Raw genomic sequence first — 25,559 nt, 5'->3', positions numbered from 1 at the left:
CATGTCTTGCTCTGGAGTAACTGATAATCTGAGTTAAAAATGCTGAAATCCATGCAGAATGTGATGAATTTGTCCTGAAGGGGTTAATGCTGCTTCTCTACCTTTACTGGCCAAAGGGAGGCTGACGATTATTCTTTAATTGGTTTAGAAACCAAGAGAGTGATTGATGAGACTAAGCCTGGTAAGAAATCTGGAGGACAGTAAGAAAGGCTGCAGAGAAAGGAATGGTAAGAAGGATGGGGTGGGGTGGGGTGGGGGTGCGTAGGTGTAAAGGCACATTCAGGCATTGCTACCTTCTAGGAATCCTTCCCCAACTCACCCAGCCAGGAATAATTGAGATGACCCCACCTCTGTGTTCCCCCAGCATCCTCTATATGTGAAATTCTTCACTGTGTCACCTGTACATTGTAGTGCAGTGTGTTGTCATTACTTGTTTAGGTAGGAGGGGCTAAACGCCTTGGTGAGTACATCCTGCCCCCATGCCATGTCCTGGCCCTGGTGTGGTACGGCCTGGAAGAGGTAGGTGTTTAGTAAAATGTTTAGTGAGTGTAAGTGGGCAGAGACTTGTATGTTGTCGCGACTATAGGTCACTTTTGATTTTTAGCACCATCAATTCTGTCTTCCTTGGTAAGAAATAGTGGAGTATAATGGAATAGTCATTAGATGAGAAGACAGAGACCTAATCTCTCTGTATTGCAGCTTCCTTATCTAAAATGGACGTTAACTAGGCTGTCTCCTAGCGTTCTGAAGTACAAAAGAAAGAATGTAATTGAAAGCTCATTGTACAAATAAGAAGAAAAGAGACTGTCTTTTGTTTTAAAAACTTTTTAGCATTTTCTCCATGTGAGACACTAGGCTATATGTTTACTTTGGAAAGTAAAAAGACAAGATAGAATTCCTTCCCTCAAGGGCACAGACCTTGTGGTCTGTGGGGAGGTAGAATTTGTGGAAAAGATAGGTTATTAAGTCATAGTAATAATATTCATTAGATACCTGTTATGTGCTAGGCACTGTGCCAAGGGTTAAAAATGAGTTCCTCTTTAAGCTCCCTGACAACCCTTGAGGTTAAGTATGGTTCTGATTCCCACTCTACTAATAGGGCTTAGAGCAGTTCAGGACTCGCAGGAGGTCACCCAGCTGGCAGGTGGTGGAGTCAGGGTTAGAACCTAGGCCAGGGGCCTGTAATCAGACCCTGCCTGGGAAGCATCACTAATGGAGGCCCCAGGAAGAAGTGGTTTTCTCTGACCAAAGACTCTGGACTGGCTCAATGGAGCATGGATCCTATATGCACAGGTTGAAATGTTGGGGGAGGTATTCTGGACTAGGGGAAAAAAAGAGATAATTTGTTTGGTGTTAGATTTATCTTCTGGATCATACTTCATGGCTCAAGCGAAAACAGCATGTGCTTATGTTGTCTGGACAGACACCTGTTGGTACTGAGGCAGAATCTAGGGGCAGGAGGGAGCTCACCTAAGGTGTCTCTCTTAATTTTAGTAGTTATAATACTCACTTAGTATTAGTAAGTTTCCATTGCAAATACCACAACTGGTTTTGGCTTAAACAATAGGAATTTATTGGCTCACAGTTTTGAAGCTAGAGGAAGTCCAAAATCAAGATATTGGCAAAAAAAAAAAAAAAAAAGGGCAGGCCACGTGGTTCAGCAGGCAGAATTCTTGCCTGCCATGCCAGAGACCTGGGTTTGATTCCTGGTGCCTGCCCATGCAAAAAAAAAAAAAAGATATTGGCAAGACTTGCTTTTCTCCTGGAGTAGTACGTTCTGGTGCTCGCTGCCAGCAGTCCACAAGTTTCTTTGGTTTCTATTTCTGCCTTCCTTCACATGGCAATGTCCTCTCCTTCTGGTTGTGTGAATTCAGGTTCTCTTTGGAAGGCCTCTAGCAGTGCAAATATAGTAGACCTACCCTCATTCAGTTGGGCTGCACCTTAACTAACAATAATATCTTCAAGAGGTCCTATTTATAATGTGTTCACACCCATAGGAATGCAGGTTAAGATTTAGAAGGTAATTCAATCTACCATAGGTGGCCTGTGCCATGTACATGGCATATGGACATAGCACAAATCAGGAAGGCTCATGTGCTTGTGGGTGAGGCTTGGAAAAGTAAACTTTTTTCAGAAGGCATTAATCATTACTTTGAATAATAGGTTGTACTCTGGTTGCAATGTGATAATTATGATGTGAAATTGACATTTATTTGAGAGTTAAACCCCTAAGAAGTTTGGCTAGAGATTTACTGATATAAATTTTTTTTAATTTTGATATAATTATAGATTCATAGTAGCTTGCAAAGGTAGTACAGAGAGGTCTACATACCATTCATCCAGTGTCCCCCAGTGGTTTCATCTTATGTAACTATTGTACAATATCAAAACCAGGACGTCAGGACTGGCGGATTATGTATATATTGTTCCATGTCATTTTCTGTCACCAGGTATAGATTTTCACCACTGCAACACAGAACTGTTCCTTTAACACAAAGATACTCCTTTATAGGCACATCCACCCTCCTTACCTCCTATTATCCATAACTCTTGGTAACCACCAGTTTGTTCTCCAGCTCTACAATTTTTTTTTTAAAGTTTGTTATATAGGTGGAATCCTACAGTATATGACTTTTTGAGATTGACTTTTTTCACTCAGCATAATGCCCTGGAGATCCAGCTAAATTGTATATATCAAGTTACTTCTTATTGCTGAGTACTATTCCAACCAGTCTGTCTTCTTATTTGATTTAAAGGCTTGTGGTCTCCTGAACAAAAGTCTGTCTCCAAGCATAAGTCAAGCAGCAAGATCACCTGCTGCAGGTAAGTTAAGGGCAACTTGAAAGGTAGACTTTGCATTCCCTCCACTTCCAAACAAATTCCCCAGCAGAGAAAGTCTTGCGTTAATTAGCAGGTTTGGAGCCCTGTGTTGCCTTTTTCCTTCATCTCTTGTCTCCTTGATGGGAAAGTCCTGTATACCTTGGTCATCAAGCAAAAGAGAACTCCAGGTTGCCTCCATGCAGTTATCTAGCAAAAAGCTTCCTCAACATTCATATGTTCCAAGTGGAAACTCTGGATGTGGGAGGCTGTTCATTTTCTATCCAGTTGTCCTGGCAGCATGTGCAGTGGAGAAAGCACAGGCTTTGATGCTAAACTGGATTAGAATCCAGATTCTGCTGCTGACCTCAGGAAAATGGCTTATTCTCTATGGGTGGGAGCCTCAAGTTCCTCATCTGGCAAATGGATAAAAATCCTGAGTTGGCAGGGCTGTCATGAAATGCACGCAGGCTGATGAGTATAAAGCCCACAGCAATACCTGCATTTGGTAGAACTCTAAATAGAAGCTATTATTGCTGTTCAGCTTCTGAGTGTAACCTTTCTTTCATTTGACACACCCATTGAGCACCTACTACATGCCAAGCCCTGTCCTAGGGGCTGAGAATGCACCATGATACAGCTTTTGCTCTTAAGGTGTTCTTGAGGTGGGAGGGGGTTGAAAGGGAGAGTGGAGAGTAGGGACTGACCCAGAGATGCATGCACATGCTAAGGGCTGTTATGATGATACGTACAGAGAAGTGAGGAAGCTCAGAAAAAGACCACAGCCTTCCCATCTTATCATTGAGTCTAGAAATAAATGGGACTTTGATCATGTGATTTGTATCAGGATCAGGAATGAAGAAACCTTAGCCTAGCCATTGCTGCCTCATCATTTTGTATCTCAAACCAAGGCATCATCCTTCTCACTGCGCTTTACTTTCTGTGTGCTCCTCTCTCTCTTCTTTATCCTTTGTTGTTTGTGTGGGCAGCTGGACAAATGATGGTCAGTACCTGGCTCTGGGGATGTTCAATGGAGTCATCAGCATACGGAACAAAAACGGCGAGGAGAAAGTGAAAATCGAGCGGCCGGGAGGTTCCCTCTCCCCAATATGGTCCATCTCCTGGAACCCTTCAAGGTACTCTTACAGCTGTCCTCCTTCTAGAACAGACACCATTATGAAAAAGGGCTTGCTCTGCAGGACTGAATTATTTTTTCTCTCTCTATGAGCTCCCTAGCTATTCAAAAGCTTCTCATTTGATTGATCTTGTTTTGGAATGTTTTTCCCTTTGAATGGAACTTTTTAAGAGCCCATCTCCAAGGTTTTGGAATGAATCCCAGAGATTTAGCTAAGCAGGTGAGCTAATATCTAGGCCAGCCCAAAGTAAGTGTGTGTGTATGTAAGCAACGTGGGAAGGCCATTTCCTTATGAATTAATAGCTGTGGCTTTATGGAAGCATTTCTGGGCTTAGGAATGCCCATCTATTTTTCTTCCTTTTACCCTTTTCAGTTCCTCCCTCCAAGTGTGGGCAAAACATGTGTCTACTAGGTAAGAAAGGGACGATGATAGCTTTTTTGTGAACCTTTTTTTGCTGCACTTGCCAAAAAATAAAAAAATCCCTAAGCTTAAATCTACAAATGTCCAACAACAATTGGCATCATGTAGTCTCAAACCTTACACATGCTTTCATTTTACTCTCATGTAACTTTGAGGGTGGACTAATAGCTTTGTATGCTCTTCTATAACCCTTATACCATTGTTATACCATCTATTCTCCCATAAAGTCCTCTGAAGGTAAACTAAAGGCCACCCTACTGCCTAGCTCCTGTGTTTTTCAGCCCAATGTCATTTTATAGGTGTTTGTCTGCTTGATTTAGGAGGTTGTTAAAGTCCATTGCCTTTCTTACACCAGATTATTGTTGCTTTTTCCTGAATAATTTTGTCCAGCTCAGTGCTGTACCATGCTTGTCTAATGCCTTCAGAGGACATTAGCCTACCTCAGAGTTCCTGCTGTTTGATTTTGTGGCCATAGATGACTCTGTGGCTTCAGAGTACCATTTTTAATTCATGAGAAGCAGGATGCCCAGTGTACCTGGTAGCTGTCTTCTTCCGGGTAGGGATCAGGTGCTCTTTGTCAGGTTTTGAAATTGTAACTTTAGTGTAGTTCTAGGCAATGTAATTAAGAACCACCACTTACTGCCTACAGCCGATGGGAGAGTTTCTGGATGAGCAGAGAGAACGAGGATGCCGAGGAAGTCATTGTCAACAGATATTTTCAGGAAATTCCTTCCACTTTGAAGTCAGCAGTGTACAGTAGTCAGGGTAGTGAGGCAGAGGAGGAAGAGCCGGAGGAAGAGGACGACAGGCCCAGGGACGACAACTCGTGAGTGTGTCCTGAGGATCCAGAAGCCCTCCTGCTAAGGGTCCAGGCCTCAGTGCAGACCTGCCTGAGGCAGAGGCCATGATTAAGCCCCTTTGCCAAGAGGATCCCTGCAGGGGCTGGAGAAGTGGAGTTGTTGGGGGGAAAGCTCCTCTATCAAGGGGAAGCACCCTTAAAATCGTGTGTCGGTTATAAAATTTTCCTTTGAGAAATTTGAAGAAATACTGAACAAGAAATTCAGTTTTTCTGCAAAACCTCATCCCCTGAGAAATACCACTGTTAGCATTTTAGTGTATTTCCCCTCAGTCTTCTGATGTATTCAAATAATTAGCTAAATTATATCCTGCTCCTTTTTTCCCCACTTAAGGTCATGAAGTAAATTCTTTCCAGTGACAGTAGAAATCCTTTGAAAACCATGATTTTTAATGACTACATACCATGCCCTTGTGTAGATACTCTGTAATTCATTTAACATTTCTGCTATTGCTGGGCGTGCTTCTTAGCCTGTCTCACACTGTATCTCACCTTGCATTTGCCAGGATACATATCAGAAAGGAAACCCTCACTCTACCTGAAGTTCTTACACCCAAACACTGGCTGCCAGGCCTTCTTCCTTCTTTTCGATTGAGATTACCTGTAGGATCAACACTGACTGACAGGAATGTTGGGAAAGCTGGGGTAGCCATTGGACACAGAGCAGAATGCCAGGATGTTCTGATTGGGCAATTGCAATCTAGCTTAGGGCTTCCTGAACTGTGTTTACTGGTAGCTAAGCTTCCAACCCAGGAGTCATGGGTTGGAAGATGGGGGACTAAGGAAAGGTCTGGGCTTCAGGTCCTCATCTGTGCTTCACCAGAGCAGCTCAACTTTTATTGTGTGACATGAGTTTTGTTTTGGGGAAAAAAAAGGAGGTTGAAAGCTACCCATCCAGCCTGTGGGGGCTGAACCCAGCCCAGAGCCATAGGCAGCCTTCCCAAGAGGAACCTCTAGGGGCTGGGCTTTTGTGTGGATTTCAGTGCAGATCGCACAAAATTCACTTATAAGTCCTTTTCTGTTAACATCTCTATCTTTATATTCAGTTTAGGAGAGAGCACTGTGCCTCTGATAGTTGCCTCTCTGCTGGATTTTGAAAAAAAAGGCTGGACATGCCTGCACAGTGGAGTCGTGCTGTGGAGTTGTGGGTTGAGAAAAGCTGGAATTAATAAACAGAGAAGAGGCAACATCAGATGGATTAAAACAATGCTCTCTCTTAAACTGAATTCCTGAGTAATCTGATCCCAGCCTCGACTGTGGGGGCTTCTCTCTTGTGCTGCTCCTAAAGCCCTAATCCTACTGCCATGATCCTGATAGACACTCAGTTTCAGAGAAAACTGTTGGTCTTTGAGGGTCCACTACATTTTTTGTTTGTTTTTAAATTAGATCCAGTCAGAAACCACTTCAGGAGGAGCAAGCAAAGTTCCCCCTCTCCATTAAAAAAATCAGACACTCTGTTTTCCCACCACACACACAAAAAAAGTGTTTCTCAGCCATCTCTCCAATTTTATAGCATGTAAGAGAAAAGCTCTCTTAAATCTGCAAATTTGCTCTTTCTTAACATTGCTCCCCAAAATATCTTTGGAATGAGGGATTTATCCTGTTCTGCTATGCCTCTGTGCCATCACCATAGCTCTTGTCAGGAAATCCAGTGAAAGAGCAGATCCCAGGAGGGTCATGAACCACACCTCTGCTTCATCATATTGGACTGATTGATAGATTTGGCTAAATTACAACTTTTGGCATCAGTCAATTATAACATTTGGCAACCAGAAAGCCTGTACCAGGGGCTTTCTTTTTCCTGTTGTTTGTTAAACCCTTGGGGCATACACTCATCAGTAGTAGGTCATGGCTCTGTGTAACCTGTTTTGCTTTCTCTTGATTAGAGAGGAACATAATGACATCCTGGCTGTAGCTGATTGGGGACAGAAACTTTCCTTCTACCAGCTGAGTGGAAAACAGGTATGTAGCTCTGTATAGACCTGTTGGAAAAAATAGTTACAGTCATACCCATGATAGTATATTTTCACAGTCCAAGACTATGATATTATTAATTATGTGTTTTAATTTTTGCTCCTATTTACTGAGTATTTACTGTCAGACCAGGTATTGTGCTCAGTGCTTTGTATACTTTATTGCATTTAATCCTTACAACTTCCTGTGGAATAGGTTCTTCCTCTGCTTACTTTTTAGAAATGAGTAGACTGAGACTAACAGCAGTAAAATATATGCCAAGGTCCCACATAGCTAGTGAATGATGGTGACTGGGATAGAATCCAGATTGGTTTAACTGTATAGCTCTACTCTTAGTCATGACCCTGCCTTTCTGGATTTGCTTTGTTTATCCTACAAGCAGTTATGAGCACTCACTTAGGCCAACCCTTCAGCCTATGTTAGGAGTTGCTAATGTAGAGCTGTGTAAGTTATGATGTAGAGCCTCTCCACTATAAGAGCTCACAGGCTGATAAGGGCCCGCTCAATAATGAACTGGCCCAGTACAGTGTGATCAGTGGCGTACTAGAGAATGGTACAGAGAGATAGCCTCAGGGACACATAAGAGGGTGGCATCACAGCTTGGGAATACGGGAGATTTTGTTGAGGTGACATTTTTGATTAGGTGGGCTGTTTGTTAGACAGAGGACATTAAGGATGATGTTTAAGGCAGATGAAATAGATTGTGCAGAGGCAGGGAGGCAGAAATATACATGACAGCTTGGGAAACAGTGAGTTGTTCAAGTTGACTCCCTCCCAGAGTTTGCAAACAGAAGATGGAGCTGGAAAGGAAGTGCAGTACATGATTATACTGTGAGTACTGAGTACTGTGAGCAAGGAGGTTGGACATCATATACTAGAAATATTCAGGAGCCATAGATTGTTTTAGGCAGGGGAGTGACATGGTCAGATTCTTGTTTCAGAGGGCTCCCTCATTTCTAAGGGATGGATTAAAATTTAGACAGCTTGGGAGTAGGAAGACCTTTTAGTAGACAGGAGATGCCAACATGATGGGAATTGGTTACATGCCACAGCCAGCAAATGAGAAATTCAGGCTTGTTCAATGGAGACATTCATTTCACAGCATCCTTGTTCCTCAAAATATGTTATACTTGAAGCGAGGGGCTTCAGGTTTGTGTAGCCCAGCCTTGGAGTAATTTCTTCTACCTTTGTCTTACCATTGGTCTTTATTTTATATCTGAGCAAAGAAAAGATAATGTGAATGTGGAATGTTTTCTCCATTTCCTATGGCTGATTTCTTCTTCTTTTTTTTTTTTTTTTAACTTTTTTGTTATATAGTATAGCATATATACAAAGCAAAGAAATAAAAAAGCAAAAGTTTTCAAAGCACTCCTCAACAAGTAGTTACAGGACAGATCCCAGAGTTGTCATGGGCTACCATACAATCCTCTCAGATTTTTCTTTCGAGCTGCTCCAGAATATAGGAGGCTAGAAGGAATAAATATTTTTTATCACCACAATTGACTTTATTTCTTTTTTTAAAAAAAATAACATATATACAAAAAAAGCAATAAATGTGAAAGCACAGCACTGCGATTAGTTGTTTAGCATGTATTTTGACTTTTTAAGAAAATCAGTTCAACTCTTTATATCTCACTGTATCTCTATAAATTGAAATAAAGCTATATGCTCCTTACTCATTTCATTGGGGTCATAATTGTGATGTTTTGAAAGAGGTTTAAAACTCCTGAATCAAGATGTTAAAGGTAACATCTTGGTTAAACAACGCTAAAACAGTGGTTAACAATACTTCATAAGCAAAGAATCTGGGATAGTTCATTTGTATGCGAATTACACCTCCTATTTGCATAGTTCTTTAATTGTTTAAAGGCACTTTTAACTACATCAACTTAGTTTACTCTCACAATAGTCCCGAGTGGTGGACATCCTAGGTGGCCCCATTTAATAGGTGCAGCGCCATCAGCACGCTCTGTGCCGGTTGTCTCCTGCCAGGCCTCCGCGGGCAGCCTGCCCACAGCCCTGGCCGCACTCCGCCATCTGTGTTTTGATGATTTGCAAACTGCTGTCTCTACTCAGATTTGTCCTCTGAGCCCAAGACTCAGAGTCCCCTCTAGCATGTCATCTGCACATCTCACTGCAGTGTATTCAAACCCGACATTTTCTTTCTTATTCTATTCCTTCCCTCCTGTCTGACCATTTCTTGCTGTCACCTAGCTCAGTAAATGGCACCGACATCCAGTCTCTCTACAGTCATAGAATCAGTCTACATGAAAGAATATTTACTTTTTAAAAGGAATTGGAAAGTTTAAGAACTTTCAGCAAGTTCTTCATGAGAAAACTGCTTTCATTTACCTTTTTAAAAAAGGAATGATTAATTCTAATATCTGTTCCTATTATAATTAAATAAGTGCATGCTTTCTATAATAAGGGTGTGAGGTGAATTAAATGAAAACTGATTTCTTAATTTTATTGATTTGGTCTCTAGTTTTCCTGTATCTGTTTATACACTTGAAGCGTGTGCATCATTCATGAAGTATTTTTTGGCACATCTACCGTGTATTTAGGACATTAAAGTATTTGTAATATTTAAGGTGATCTGGCTTAATATTAGAATAATAGCTATGTTTATTGAGTTCTAGGCACAATGTAATAAACTCTATACAAGGATTAACTCTTTTAATCCTGATAGCAACCCTATTAGGTAGATACTGTAATCACCATCATTTTTTACATGTAAGAAAGTTGAGGCTCAGAAAGATGTCATAACTTGCACAAGGTCAAAAAGTTTAGTGAGTCGCCAACCCTCGTTTGGAATATAGGCAGACTAATGCCAGATTCATATTAAAATATATAAAGATTAGTTTTGTGATGACCATTTAAGCATTGTAATTAAGTAATTAATTTTATACTTGTGATTTTAAATTGAAAGATATAAGACATTTTTATTAAGTTCCTAACCAACATTGGAATGTTTAAGAGAACTTGAGATTTTTCTGCTTAGAATTCACAGAATGACTTGAATCTATATATTTATGTCTTTCCCCAAATGTGGGAAAATTTTGGCTATTACTTCTTCAAATATTTTTTCTTCTTCATTCATTCCTTTCCTTCTTGGACTTCAATTACACATATATAAGACATTCCAATATTGTTTTATGAGGCCCTGTTCAATTTTTTAAATATCTTTTTCCCACCTCTGTTCTTCAGATTGGATAATTTCTGTTGACCCATCTTCAACTTCATTGACTTTTTGGTCATCTCTAATACTGCTGTTAAGTCCATCCTAGAAATTTTAACTTTTAATTACTGTGTTTTTCAGTTCTAGAATTTTCATTTGATTCTTTTTTTAACTTTTTATTGTGAAATATAGCATATATAACAAAAAAGCAATAAATTTCTAAGTACATTATAACAGGTAGTTATAGAACAATTTCAGAGTTTGGTATGGGTTACAGTTCCACAATTTTAGGTTTTTCCTACTAGATGCTCCAAGACACTTGAGACTGAAAGAAATAGCAATATAATGATCCAGCAGTCATACTCATTTGTTAAATCCTGTCTTCTCTGTTATAATTTCTCCTTCTTTGATCCTCTCCCAGTCTTTAGAGGAATTTGGGCTATGCCCATTCTAACTTTTTCATGTTGGAAAGGAGTGTCTAAATATTGAATGGGAGATGGAACTAGTTAATATTCTTGGAGCGGCTGGCCCCTCTGGATTTCAGGACTTATCCGGCCTAGAAACCCATCAGGAGATTGTAGGTTTCTGGGAGGTAATCTTAGTGTGTGAAACTTTTGTAGAATCTCAGATGGCACCCTAGGTGTTTGTTAGGGTTAACAGGAATGATGTTGGTTGGTGTTTGGCAAACTATGGTGATCAACAATGTGTAATTTTGCTACATTTCTTTTCCTCCTTTTGGTCAGGAAGGTGTTGTTGATCCCATGGCGCCACGGAGACTTTCACCCCTGGATGTCATGTCCCACATAGCAGGGTGGGTAATGATTTTCCTTGCAGAGTTGAACTTAGAGAGAGAGAGAAGCCACATCTGAGCAACAAAAGAGGTTTTCTGGAAGTAACTCTTAGGCATAACTATAAAGTAAACTTAGCTTCTCCGCTACAGAAATAGTCTTCACTAGAGTAAGCCTGAGGGCTTGGCCTATTGACTTGGGAATCCCTGATGTTTGAGATGGTATCTCAACTAAAACTTGAAAGTTCCATATTTTTTCTCCCATCCCTCAAGGGACTTTGCCAATACTTTTTAATTATCTACTCAATATACTCTGTGTATTAGTCAGGGTTCTCTAGAGAAACAGAATGAACAGGGAACACTTGCAAATATAAAATTTATAAATGTGTCTCACATGACTACGGGAACACAGAGTCCAAAATCCGCAGGGCAGTTCGTGAAGCCAACGATTCCGATGGAGAGTCTGGACGAACTCCACAGGAGAGGTTCGCCAACCGAAGCAGGAATAGAATCTGTCTCTTCTGAATCCTCCTTAAAATGCTTCCAGTTATTAGATTAAGGATTATTCATTGCAGAAGACACTCCTCTTTGGCTGATTACAAATGGAATCAGCTGTGGATGCAGCGGATCTAATTCTATGAAACGTCCTCATTGCAACAGACAGGCCAGCACCTGCCCAAACAGACAAACAGGTACCACAACTTGGCCAAGTTGACACATGAACCTGACATGACACTCTGGAATGTATCCGGGTATTACATTAAGCTATACAGAATTACAAGCCCTTATTCCCATTCTGGGTTCCTTGCTTGAGTTGTTCAAATGATCTGTCTAGACAGATTGAGTTAGATTATATGCTACAGAAAATGTACATTTTGAACAAAATAAACCTCTCTTCCATTGGTTTCATACAGTGGGTAAAGTTATAAAATACTGACAATGTCATCCTTACTGCTATATTCTGATTTACCTTCATCCTGAGCCTACTGGCTTTGTTCTTTTTTTTTTTTTTTTCCGGTTCTAACAAGTCTTTATTTATTCATTAAATAAAGTGAAAAGAGGGTAAGGGTAAGGGTCAGCATGTGTTACAAAATGATAGCAGAAGAGAAAGTGCCCAGTACAAAATCAACCATCAAAAAAACATACCCCAGTGATAGGGTCACCAAAGCCCAAGGGGGCTCATTCTCCTGCAGTTCAGGAAAAAGGGGAAAGGATTAGGGAAAGACCAGACAGATACATGCTTTTCTAACCTCTCTTACTCCTCATAAATCCAAGATTCCATACAAAGCTTTGGTTTCTAGCAGTAAAGATGGAGTTACATTCTTCCATCTCCTATTAGACAATCTTGTGGCCATTTTGACATAAGTTTCTTGTACCTGCATAAAAGTTTCTGAGTGACTTGGATATACATTCATCTTACCTTTCTTGATCTCTCACCTCTACTTTCTACATGGAAACACCTCCACCCATTGTTTCTCTCTATCCTAGGATTGATGTTTAAGTAGGTTTGGTCAATCCAAGTACAGCAGTGTTGATCATTTGGCATGAATCTCATCGAGGAATGGTTTTAATGCAAAAGATTGGGAATGAGGGATGGAGTGTTTGTAGGTTCTTCAGGTTTTTTGTAAAAGTCTTTGGAGAGTTTTGGAGATACCCTCCAAATTAAATGTGTATGGGGTTTGGGGAGGAGGAACTGGAGAGGGGTAATGAGGTAAATTTATGGGATAGAAGATCTAGTCTAACATAAGGAATAGGGGAACATGAAGGAAAGGATGGTTCAAGATCCTCTCTTCAAAGAGGGGTCCCCAAGCATGTTTCAGATTCTTTGCCTGGTGCAGAATCTTTTGTCAAAGATGCTTTGGCTATTTTTCTTCCAACACACAAAAATAAGATTGTAAACAATAAAACCTCCAAAGAACATGGAGAAAGACCAACACATTATATTTACACAAATTAGGCCACCTAGTAATCACCAAATTGGTGACTCATGAAGTTCTATAAAACCCAGACAAATACAGTAACTAGAGGGGGGCACCATTTGGGGAAGTTAAGAACCCAGGATCAGACACACATCACCTAATGCGTTATTGCATTTGCCCTGCTTTAACACAGTGAGGTAGGTTTGCAGTGATCCCGCAGCATGTAGATGAAGCCCCTTTCTCCTTTAGCTGCTATAACATTATAATCATTGCTGCAGCAGGGTAGTATACTGGCTCCGGGTGCCACAGAGAAGCCTTCACTTATGTTCTCTCTGGAAGCCAAGCAGCAAAAGTCCAGACTTTTGAAAGGTTAAGGAGTTTAGTCTTGCTTCATACATCCATCCTTGGACAACCACACCCACAGTAATTGTGCATGACAGCCCTAGCCTAATCCGGTGAAGGATGACTCTGATGTACTAAGCAAGTCCTTTGCCCTAGGATTAAGAGGCTGGGGATAGGAATCCCTTATATACAGATGAGTCTCACCTAACCTTGGCTTCTTCTCTTGACCTTTAAACTGACCCACCCTCTCCTACTTCTCTGCACCATCTTCCCATTTATGCTAATTTCCAGTCTTCCAGTAGGAAATCAAGCCATGGGGCAACCCAATTAAAACCTAGTCTCCCATGAAAGGGAGGGATTTCAAGAGGATACTGTGGGAGAAAAGTCAGCTCTAATTGGCAAAAATGAGATAGTTCAAGTAGTTGTTCTTTGTAATGATAAAGCAACAACAATAAACAAGTATTCCTGCTATGCAGACCTAGAGCTGCTACCAGACTTATCCCTGAGATTGTTCATGTACCTGAGAATGAAGGAATGAAGGTTTAGATTAAAATACATAAAAATATAAAACCAGAGTATTTATATTAAGAAGAAAAAGTTAAAATGCAGGAGATACATCAGTCGCACACATCTAGTGCAGTTGGCATCCTGGAGAAAGTGAGACCCAAGGTGCAGTTATCCAAGGGAGCAAATAAATAAAATCATATTGGCCCAGAATTGGGTAGGAGTCAGCTTAGCAGTAGGTCTGCAGCAGTCTCACCATCTACCCTTTTTGACTATCATCACATCCACTGCTCGGGACAGTCCCCAGCACACTGTCCCAAGTGTGTGTTATGAGACAAGACCTGGAAAAACCCTGCCTTACCTTTAAGAGATTCCCTCCCACAGAATATTGTAGTTCATGGGTTGGGTCCATCAATCTGCTCTCATACTTAATCTTTTCACTCTGGCATGAAAAATTTTTATAAATCCTCTTCCCTATCCAGGCTACTGCCAAAAAACTAGAGATTTTAGAGGTATTTCATGCAGGCTCTGGGGGTAATTTTTTTAAAAGCCCTCATTTGTATTTGGATAGGGCATGGTAGGAGTTTGTGCTGGTTTGAAAGGATGTATGTACCCTTGAAAAGCCATGTTTTAGTCCTAATCCCATTTTGTAAAGGCAGCCATTTCTTGTGTGATTTAATCAAGAGTGGTTGTTAAACTGGATTAGATGAGGCATGTCTCTACCTATTTGGGTGGGTTTTGATTGGTTTACTGGAGTCCTATAAAAGAGTAAACATTTTGGAGAATGAGAGATTCAGAGAGAGCAGAGAATGATGTAGCCACGAGAAGCAGAGAGCCCACAAACCAGCAACCTTTGGAGATGAAGAAGGAAAATGCCTCCCAGGAACTTCATGAAACAGGAAGCCAGGAGAGAAAGCTAGCAGATGATGCCTTGCCATGTGCCCTTCCAGCTGAGAGAGAAACTGTGACTATATTTGCCATGTGCCTTCTCACTTGAGAAAGAAACCCTGAACTTCATTGGCCTCCTTGAATCAAGGTATCTTTCCCTGAATGCATTTGATTGGACATTTCTATAGATTTGTTGTAATTGGGACATTTTCTTGGCCTTAGAACTGTAAACTAGCAACTTATTAAATTCCCCTTTTTAAAAGCCATTCCATTTCTGGTATATTGCATTCTGGCAGCTAGCAAACTAGAACAGAGTTCCTTTGCTTCACCCTTTCCCTCACCAAGACAGAAGAGGGGATGATTCTGTGGACCCCAGCCTGTGCCAGCTGCCCCCTAAACACCCTATCCCACTTTCTCTGCTCTTCAGAATGATGCCTGCTTCTTGGAACTTCCTAATAGCAAAAGGATCGCTCCACAAACTGGCTCAGTTCTGGGCCTCTGGGAGCAGGACAGGGCTATGGATCTCTTCTTCTTCCTTCCAAACGTAGGAGGACTTTCTCTGTGAGCTGAGGGCCTACTGAGCTTTTAGTGGACCTACAGCCACCATATGGCTGAAAACTGACTTCACTTCTATCTATTCCCTTACAATTAAGTTCAATCTCATTATTTAACTGTTTACCCATCTCAAGCTTCCTGTGTCTTTAGGTCCCCTATATTCTGATATTATAAGCCTCTGATTTTACTTTTACCGTAGTCATAAATGTGGAACCATACAGTATCTATCCTTTTGTGTCTGGCCTGTTTCACTCAACATTATGTCCTCATAGTTCATCCATCTTGTCAAGTGCTTGAGGACGTCATTTCTTCTTACTGCTGCATAATATTCCATCATATGTGTATACTCATTTTGTCAATCCTCTCATCTGTTGATGGGCACTTGAATTGTTTCCTTCTTTTGGCAATTGTAAATAATGCTACTGTAAACATCAGTGTGTAAGTCTCTGTTTGTGTCACTGCTTTCAACTCATCTGGACATATACCAAGTAGTGCTATTGCTGGGTCATAGGGCAACTTGATATTTAATTTTCTGAGGAACCACCAGATTGTCTTCCATAGCGGCTGTACCATTATACATTCCCACCAGCAGTGCATAAGAGTCCCAGTTTCTCCACATCCTCTCCAATATTTGTTTGTTTAATAGCAGCCATTCTTATACATGTGATGTGGTTTCTTATTATAGTCTTGATTGGCATGTTCTTTATAGCTAATGAGAATGAGCATCTCTTCATGTGCTTTTTTAGCTGTCTGTATTTGCTCCTCAGAAAAATGCCTATTCATATCTTTAGCCCATTTCACAATTGGGGTCTTTGTTCTTTTGTTGTTGAATTGTATGATTTCTTTATGTATGCAGGATTTCAAACCTTTATCCAATGTGTGATTTCCAAATATTTTCTCCCATTGGGTTGGCCTTCTCTTCACCTTTTTTTCTTTTCTTTTTTTTTTTAAATTTGGGTAGGCCAGTAATTGAACCCAGGTCTCTGGCATGGCAGGCAAGAATTGTGCCACTGAGACACTGTCCCACCACCCTCTCTTCACCTTTTTATCAAACTCTTTTGAGACACAAAAGCATTTGATTTTGAGGAGTTCCTATTTATGCGTTTTTCCTTTTGTTGCTTGTGCTTTGGGTGTAAAGTTTATACCCAAACTGTTACTAGGTCTTGAAGACAATTCCCGACAATTTCTTCTAGGAGCTTTTTTTTTTTTAATTTTTATAAATAAAACCAGTCAACATACAATATGAACATTCTTTTTTTTTCATCACATAGTTGTATATTCATCATCATAATTTCTTAGGATATGTGCATCAATTCAGAAAAAGAAATAAAAAGAAAACAAAAAATTCATACATTCCATATCCCTTCCCCTTCTCTTTCATTGATCACTACCATTTTAATCTACTAAATTTATTTAAAGTTGTTCCCCCTATTATTTATTTATTTTTAATCCATATTTTACTCATCTGTCCATACCATAGATAAAAAAAAGCATCAGACACAAGATTTTCACAATCACACAGTCACATTGCAAAAACTATATCATTATACAATCATCTTCAAGAAACATGGTTACTGGAACACAGCTCTACATTTTCAGTCAGTTCCCTCCGGCCTCTCTGTTACACCTTAACTAAAAAGGTGATATCTATTTAATGCATAAAAATAACCTCCAGGGTAACTTCTTGACTCTGTTTGAAATCGCTCAGCCTTTGACACTATTTTGTCTCATTTCTCTCTTCCCCGTTTCCATTGAGAAGGTTTTCTCAATCCCTTGGTGCTGAGTCCCAGCTCATTCTGAGATTTCTGTCCCACGTTGCCAGGAAGGTCCACACCCCTGGGAGTCATGTCCCACATACACAGGGTGAGGGAAGTGAGTTGGTGTGTCGTGTTCGCTGAGAGAGACCACATCTGAGCAACAAAAGAGGTTCTCCTGGGGGTGACTCTTAGGCCTAATTTTAAGTAGGCTTGACCTATCCTTTGGGGGGTTAAGTTTCATATGAACAAACCCCAAGATTGGGGGCTCAGCCTATTGCTTTGGTTGTCCCCACTGCTTGTGAGAATATCAAGAATTCTCCACTTGGGGAAGTTGAATTTTCCCCCTTTCTCACCATTCCCCAAAGGGGACTTTGTAAATACTTTTTTATTCACTGTTCAAATCCTTCTGGGATTTATCGAGGCATCACTCTGGACAAACCTACAAAATCTCATGCCCTATTCAAGGTTTCATGTACTTATGGTGTTCAATTAAGTTGTCCACATAAGTTATATTAGGAAATGCAATAGTCAAATTATAAATTTTGTACCAAATAAATATTTTTTTGCTTTAGTCTCACACATAAGTTAAAAAAATTTTTAAAATATTAATTACCATCTGTTTTCAACACCCTGCATTTTGATATTCCTTTGTTCTTCCTCATACAAAAACATTTTTTTAATTTGTACATTTAGTCACTATCATTATACACCTAGGCATTCCTAGATTATACCATCTCAATCTTTATCGTCTATCTATCTTTGTGATTTCATTTATGCCCCAGCCCTCCTCCCTCTATCATTCTCATTTGCAGCTTCATTCAGTGTGTTTACATAATTGTATTACAGTTAGGTAATATTGTGCTGTCCATTTCTGAGTTTTTATATTCAGTCCTGTTGCACAATCTGTACCCCTTCAGCTCCAATTACCCAATATCTTACCCTATTTCTATCTCCTGATGGTCTCTGTTACCAACGAAATATTCCAAGTTTATTCACTAATTTCAGTTCATATCAGTGATACCATACAGTATGTGTCGTTTTGTTTCTGGCTAATCACACTCAGCATAATGTCCTTAAGGTCCATTCATGTTGTTACATACTTCATAACTTTATTCTGTCTTACAGCTGCATAATATTCCATCTTATGTAAATGCCACAGTTTGTTTAGCCAACCGTCTGTTGATGGGCATTTTGGCTGCTTCCATTTCTTGGTAATTGTAAATAATGCTGCTGTAAACATTGGTGTGTAAATGTCCATTTGTGTCCTTGCCCTCATGTCCTTTGAGTAGAGACAGCATATAGATGGGTCCTGTTTTTTTAATCCATTCTGCCAGACTATGTCTTTTGATTGGAGAGTTTAATCCATTAACATTCAGTGTTATTACTGCATGGGTAGTACTTTCTTCTACTATTTTGCCTTCTGGATTTTATATGTCATATCTAATTTTCCTTCTTTTTCCTTTACTCATAGTCTTCCTTTCTACACTCTTCTCCACACCTCTCTCTTCTGTCTTCATATCTGTCTCTAATGCTCCCTTTAGTATTTCTTGGAGAGCTGGTCTCTTGGTCACAAATTCTCTCAGTGATTTTTTGTCTGAAAATGTTTTAATTTATCCCTCATTTTTGAAGGACAATTTTGCTGGATATAGAATTCTTGGTTGGCAGTTTTTCTCTTTTAATGGTTTAAATATATCATCCCACTGTCTTCTTGCCTCCATCGTTTCTGCTGAGAGATCTTCGCATAGTCTTATGGGGCTTCCCTTGTATGTGATAGGTTGCTTTTCTCTTGCTGCTTTCAAGATTCTCTCTTTCTCTTTGACCTCTGACATTCTGATTAGTAAATGTCTTGGAGTACTTCTATTTGGATCTATTCTCTTTGGGGTATGCTGCACTTCTTGGATCTGTAATTTTAAGTCTTTCATAAGAGTTGGGAAATTTTCAGTGATAATTTCCTTCATTAGGTTTTCTTCTCCTTTTCCCTTCTCTTCTCCTTCTGGGACACCCACAACATGTATATTCGTGTGCTTCATATTGTCCTTCAATTCCCTGAGTCCCTGCTCATATTTTTCCTTTTTTTTTTCACTATATTTTCTTTTTCTTGCTGGATTTCAGATGTTTCATCCTCCAGTTCACTAATCCTATGTTCTGTCTCTCAAAATCTACCATTGTAGGTGTCCATTGTTTTTTTCATCTCTTCTCCCTTGCCTTTCATTCCCATAAGTATTTTCAGACTTTCAATTTCTTCTTTTTGTTCATTCCTTGCCTTCTTTATATCCTCCCTCAATTCATTGATTTGGTTTTTGATGAGATTTTCCATGACTATTCATATATTCTGAATTAATTGTTTCAGCTCCTGTATGTCATTTGAATTGTTGATTTGTTCCTTTGACTGGGCCATATCTTCAATTTTCCTAGTGTGATTTGTTATTTTTTGCTGGTGTCTAGGCATTTAATTACCTTAACAAGTTTATTCTGGAGATTGCTTTCACTTCTTTTACCTAATTTTTCTTGCTAGATGAATTTGTTGTCTATCTGTTCTTTGACATTCAGTTCAGCTTTATCTGGACCTCTAGCTTAAGTTTTGTTTAACAGAGGAGAATTTTTCAGTTCTTTTTTTCTTGTTTCTTGCCCTGCTTGTATGGTGCCTTTCCTCCCCCCACCCTTAGGAGGGTCTACTTAGATATTATAGACACCAGCTGGATTTTCCCAGACCAAAATGGCCTCCTATCAGGAGGAAAGAGTCACCTGCATCAGTTTTCCCTGAGAGTGAGACCCATCAGGTTGAAAGACTTTCCTGTGAAGTCTCTGGGCTCTGTTTTTCTTAACTTCCTAGTATGTGGTGCTTGTCTGCCTGCAGGTCCCACCAGTGTAAGATGATGCGGTACCTTTAACTTTGGCAGACTCTCCCTGCTGGGGGTGTGGTGGAGACAGAGGAGAGGTTGTAGGGTGGTTTTAATGGCTTCAAATTACCAAGCCCTGGTGTCTGAATTCCTTGAGAGAGGGATTCCACCTGAGTTGGGCTTCACCCCTCCCACAGGCTCCAGACAAGCCCCCAAAAGAGCGTATTCCTGGGGCAGTTGCAGCCTGAGAAGTCCTGCTGCTATATCCAAAGGCAGTCAAGCTTTTGTAGAAACACAGCCGCAAAAACCTCTGTTTCCTTCTTTTTTTTTCCACTTTTTCCGTCAGCCCCTTGGCACCAGGGCAAAAATGAGCAACCTCCGCTTTGACCAGGTTCACCTAAGCTGGGGGCCTATTTTTAGTAGTCAGAATTTGTTAATTAATGCCACAATTGGCATTTAATTGTGCTCAGTCCCTGCTGCTGGTAAATTTCCTTTCCTTTCCCCTCTGGGAAGCAGCCTGTGGGGGAGGGGCGCTGCCTGCTGCGGCTTTGGGAACTCACGGTTCTGTGAGGGCTCGCAGCTGGTCCAGCTGGTCCAGACTGGGGTACGCTTTGTGTCCGGTCACTGACGTGGCCCCAGGAGCTGTTCTGTACTGTTTCTGGTTATTTAGTAGTTGTTCTGGAGGACGAACTAAAACGCGCACGTCGTTAAGCCGCCATCTTGACCCGGAAGGCCTCCCTCACTTTTGAAGAACAGTTTGCCTGGATAAAGAATTCTTGGCTGGAAGTCTTTCTGTTTCAGGATCTTAAATATGTCATACCACTGTCTTCTTGCCTCCATAGTGCCTGTTGAGTAATCTGAACTCAGTCTTATGTGGTTTCCCTTGTACTTGGTGAGTCACTTTTCTCTTGCTGCTTTCAGGACTTTCTGCTTTTCTTCAGCATTTGACAGACTGATTAGTAAGTATATTTGGATTTATTCTATTTGGAGTTCGTTGTCTTCTTTGATTTGCATGTTTATGTCTTTCATGAAGGTTGGACAGTTTTCCCCCATTATTTTCTCAACTAATTTTCCTAGGCCTTTACTCTTCTATTCTCCTTCAGGGACACTGATGATTCTTATATTTGTGTACTTTGTGTTGTACTGTCATTTCCCTGAGATCCAATTAAAAATTTTCCATCTTTTTTGCCATTTGTTCTTTTGTGTGTTCAAATTCAGTTGTCCTGTCCCCTAGTTCACTTATTCTTTTTTATGGTTCTCCAAATCTGCTGTTATGTGTTTCTAGTATATATTTTGTATGTGGTCTGCAGTATCTTTCATCTCTCTAATATCTGAGATTTTTTACCTATTCTTGCAAATTCTTCATTATGCTCATCTAGTGTTTTTTTGATATCCTTTATGTCATTAGGCAACCTACTGAATTTATTTAGGAAAGTTGTATGAACATCTTTCATTAGTTGTCACGGAGTCTGGCTCCTGCAGTGTCTTAATTTGGTCATCTAGCTGGGCTAAATCTGCTTGCACCTTCATATGCTTTGTGATTTTCTGTTGACTTCGAGATACTTGATTATCTTAATACGATTATTTTGGATGTTGATTTCCTTCAGTTGTCTAAGGTTTTGTAGTTGCTTGGATTGTGTTGAACATCCCCTTTTGCACTTGGTTCATCAATAATTCCCTGCCAAACTGAGGCCTGGACTCATACAGGGGATGGAGCTCTACTTGAGGATCCCTTTGAAGCTCGACAGATGGGCAGTTTGTGGAACTGCACTTTCTGTTTCTTCCCAGCAGATGGCAGTCTTGGTCTTCCTCTTCCCCTCAGGCCCATCTCTCCTCAACTGAAGCAGCTGGGTGAGCTGCATGGAGACCCTATATAATTTTAGGCAGGTCCGCTGGTCTCAGTGTGCACTGAAAGCCTCCAACCCTAGGGCTAGAGGGTGAACAGTATTTACCTCAGCTTCTGCTTGTGGGCCCAATGGAACTGGTTGCCCCCAGACTCTCACTTGGAATGACCTTGGGTTGTAGAACTGGGTATGTCAGCATCCCCTGTCCACAACCTACGTGGAAGTGCCTGCCAGCTATGCATGGCACAGGGTGCGGGGTTGGTATGAGTTGCAAGGCACAAGGGCAGGCATGGCCTGCAGTGCAGTGCAGGATGGCGCACAGCATGGAGTAGGAGGATGCGTAGGGCAGAGGTGGCAGAAGGCAGGGTTTGGAGTGGTGGTGGGATATAGTGGGGGATTGGGCACAGAACAGGGACGTGGTGTGTGGGTGGGACATGGGGTATGGCTTAAGGCTGTGGGTGTGGCATGGGTGCACAGGGTGTGGTGGGCAGGGCTTGGAGGGGAATCACGGGGTGCAGGGAGTGGGATGCAGTGGGGGGCAGGGCATGGGGGCTATAGGTACAGTGTGGCTTACTTTTTCTTCGCTGCCTCCCTGACCATGTACTCCTCAGGGCTCCAGACCTCTGTATGGAAAGTGGAGTGGTAGTCTCTGTGCACTAGCTGGATGGTCTCTGTGAGCAGGGAAAGCAAGTTTATTGCCTTCCAGGTTCCCCAAGGGCGTACTGGGCTATGGAGCTGATGAGGTTGGTATCCTAAGCTAGCTGCAGGGGCAGGCACTTTGCTAGGTACAGCCTTTTGTCCCCTTGGAGACCCAACAGACTCACTTACCATTTTCTCTGTCTCAATTCCTCAACTTTTTGATCCAGGGCCTCCCTATAAACTGTAGAAGACCCACTTAGGTCACTCACACCCTGGAACTGCTGTCCCAGTTTTGTCACTTCTTTAGTTGTTCCTTGGAGCAGGAATGAACTCAGTGTATCTTATTCTACCATTTTCCCAGAAGTCTCTTGGTTCTTTTTTATGGTTTCTATTTTTCTGCTGAATGTTCCTATTCATTCATTCATGAAAGCATATTTTCCTTTATATCTTAAACATAGTTGTAATAGTTACTTTAAAATACATATCTTCTAATTCCAACTCTGGGATATCTTGGCATCAGTCTTCAGTGATTATCTTTTCTCTTGTACATAGTTCACATTTTCTGCTTGGAATTTTGGATCTTATCCGGGACATTGTGAATGATATCTTGTAGAGACTCTGATTTTTGTCAAGTTCCTCTGAATGTGCTTGTTTTTTGTTTTTTGGTATACTGTTAACTTTGCTGGACTCAAAATTCCAAGTCCATCTTTCCTTTGGTGGGCAGCAGCTAAAATATTCAGTTCTTTTAGCCTCAACTAGACTGTTAGTATCTGCCACCCACATGTGTATTCAAGGATCTCCAAATATCCTGCAGAGTTTATGTGCACAAAATAGGCTCCTCCTCTCTGTCTCTTGTATGTACCACCTCACTCTCCAGTTTCTGTGGTCACCTCACATTTTATAGTTACCTGTGATGGTGTTGATGGGGCCTACCTTCAGGCAAAAAGTCATTTTTTAAAAATGGGAAACTCACCTAGCACCATTCCTTTTTCACACGTACAGTACCCGTTTCTGCCTGTTTTTGCTTGCTCTCCAGTGCTTCAAGTGACTGTTGTTTCTATTTGGTCCAGAGTTTATAGTTCTTACCTGCAGGAGAGTTGGTCCAATAAAAGCCATGACCAGAAGCTGCAAGCTTTCCGTGTCATGACTCATAATATTTTTTAGTTTACTTATTTGATTTACTAGCTTTGTTTAAATTCTAGGGCAAACTTTGTGAGGCATTTGAAATTCTTAGAAAGGAAAATTGAATATGTTAAGTTTATAATTGCAGTTTAAATTTGTTTAAGGGAATTAACTAAGCTGTAAATGAGAATGAATATTTCAGAGATTTTATAGTCTGTTCACAATTGATTTAATTAAACATTAGTCAAAGACCCCTTTAAAATTGATTGTTCACTCTTACTAGATTTATGAATAGGTAAATATTTGTAAATTGGAGCCAGGTTTCTAGAGTTAGTTCTTTAATCAACTGAATATTAGTTTAATAATGGGTAATCATAAACAGTGTTTTTATTCACAGAAGCCACTCTTGAGGGCACCAAAGAACTCAGTGACAGTAAGGAACTTGGGCTTTGGTTAGGGAGATATTTAATTAAACCAATGACTGGGAGCAGCGAGAGAGCAGTGAGCTCTGGTAAGGGCAAGCACAGGGGGCCAGGGGAGTACATGGGAAGGTGGGTCTGAGTCAGGCCTTGGGCAGGGACCTGGTGGGATGATTACTTTGGGAGATGACACCTGGGTCAAGTGTTGAAGGCAGAGCTGGAGTTCAACAGGCAGAAAAGGAGAGAAAAAAGGCATTCCCTCTAGGGTAGGGATGGTGTGGATAATAGCATCTATGAGGACGTGGAGGCCTGAAAGAATGTTGATGGGGGGAGTTGCAGGAAGTTCATTCTGGCTGAGAGAAGGACATTGAGGACTGAGTTCAGGAGTTTGACCTGCATATGAAAAGCTGAGAAGGCGTCATCAAAAAAATGAAAAGACACCCTACAGAATGGGGAAAAATTTTTGTAAATGATATATTTGATAAAAGACCTGTATCTAGAATATATAAAGAACTGTTAAAATAATTACAAAAATAAAATTAAAAAATAGGAAAATAATCTGAATAGACATTTCTCTGAAGATGATATGCAAATGGCCAATAAACGTATGAAAAGATGTTTAACATCATCAGCTATCAGGGAAATGCATATCAAAATCACAGTGAGATACTACTTCACTCCACCTAGGATGGCGAAATTGTAACTGCACATACTACTAGTACCAGTACAAAATGTTATAGCCACTTTGGCAATGTCTGGCAGTTTCTCAAAAGATTAAATACCGAGTTACCATATGTCCCAGCAATTCTACTCCTGCTAGGTATATACTCAAGAGAATTGAAAACAGGTATTCAAACAAAGAGTTGTACAAGAATGTTCATAGCAGCACTATTTACAAGAGCCAAAAGGTAGAAACTACCCAAATGCCCATCAACTGGCAAATGGATAAATAAGCACACAATGGATTATTATCTAACCACAAAAAGGAATGAAGTACTGATACATGGATAAACCTTGAAAGCATATTGCTAAGTGAAAGAAGCTAGGCACAAAAGGTCACATATTATATGATTCCATTTACATGACATGTCCAGAATAGGCCAATCTCTATAGACAGAAAGTAGATTGGTGGTTGTCAAGGGGGAATGATGAGTGACTGCTAATGGGTTATAGGATTTTTTTTGAGGGTAATGAAAATATTCTAAAATTGATTGTGGTGATAGTTACACAATTCTGTGAATATACTAAATACCATTGAATTGTACACTTGAAATGGGTGAATTTCTGTTATGTGGGTTATATCTCAGTAAAGCTGTTATAAAACAAACATAAACATAGTTTCAGAAGAAAGGGTTGTCTTTTGAATTGAATAAATTTTAGTTTGCAAACAAATATAATAAAAACATTGAAGGGCTTTGTGCAGAAAGTAGCTTCCTGGAGAAAGACCGTCTCTGGCTCTGGAGCCACCTGAATTGTGTGAGGATTCAAGACCCTTCTGCTGCAGGTAGGTGGGGCCTCGAGCACTGCTGACTCCAGCAGACGAGGGTTTGGCTGTGTAGAGG

At 40.5% G+C, this 25,559-nt stretch overlaps 1 protein-coding gene across 7 annotated transcripts in view; it reads left to right on the top strand.

Annotated features, from left to right (window-relative positions):
- The window catches only part of IFT122 (intraflagellar transport 122), a 134,379-nt gene that overhangs the window by 41,512 nt on the left and 67,308 nt on the right, over positions 1–25,559 (top strand). For 4 of the 7 annotated variants that reach the window (XM_077116478.1, XM_077116477.1, XM_077116483.1 and 1 more), the window contains exons 6-9: positions 2,757–2,823; positions 3,807–3,953; positions 5,023–5,199; positions 7,116–7,191. In XM_077116478.1, coding sequence (XP_076972593.1) covers positions 2,757–2,823; positions 3,807–3,953; positions 5,023–5,199; positions 7,116–7,191 — 467 coding nt within the window. Of the gene's footprint in view, positions 1–148; positions 228–2,756; positions 2,824–3,806; positions 3,954–5,022; positions 5,200–7,115; positions 7,192–25,559 lie in introns of all 7 variants that reach the window. The other 3 variants (XM_077116480.1, XM_077116479.1, XM_077116481.1) reach the window with 2 other exon arrangements.

This window comes from Tamandua tetradactyla, chromosome 9 (genome assembly GCF_023851605.1).
Source record: "Tamandua tetradactyla isolate mTamTet1 chromosome 9, mTamTet1.pri, whole genome shotgun sequence".
In the NCBI taxonomy this organism is placed as follows: domain Eukaryota; kingdom Metazoa; phylum Chordata; class Mammalia; order Pilosa; family Myrmecophagidae; genus Tamandua; species Tamandua tetradactyla.
The sequence above is the reverse complement of the archived record's forward strand: the minus strand, read 5'-3'. Positions and strand labels throughout refer to the sequence as shown.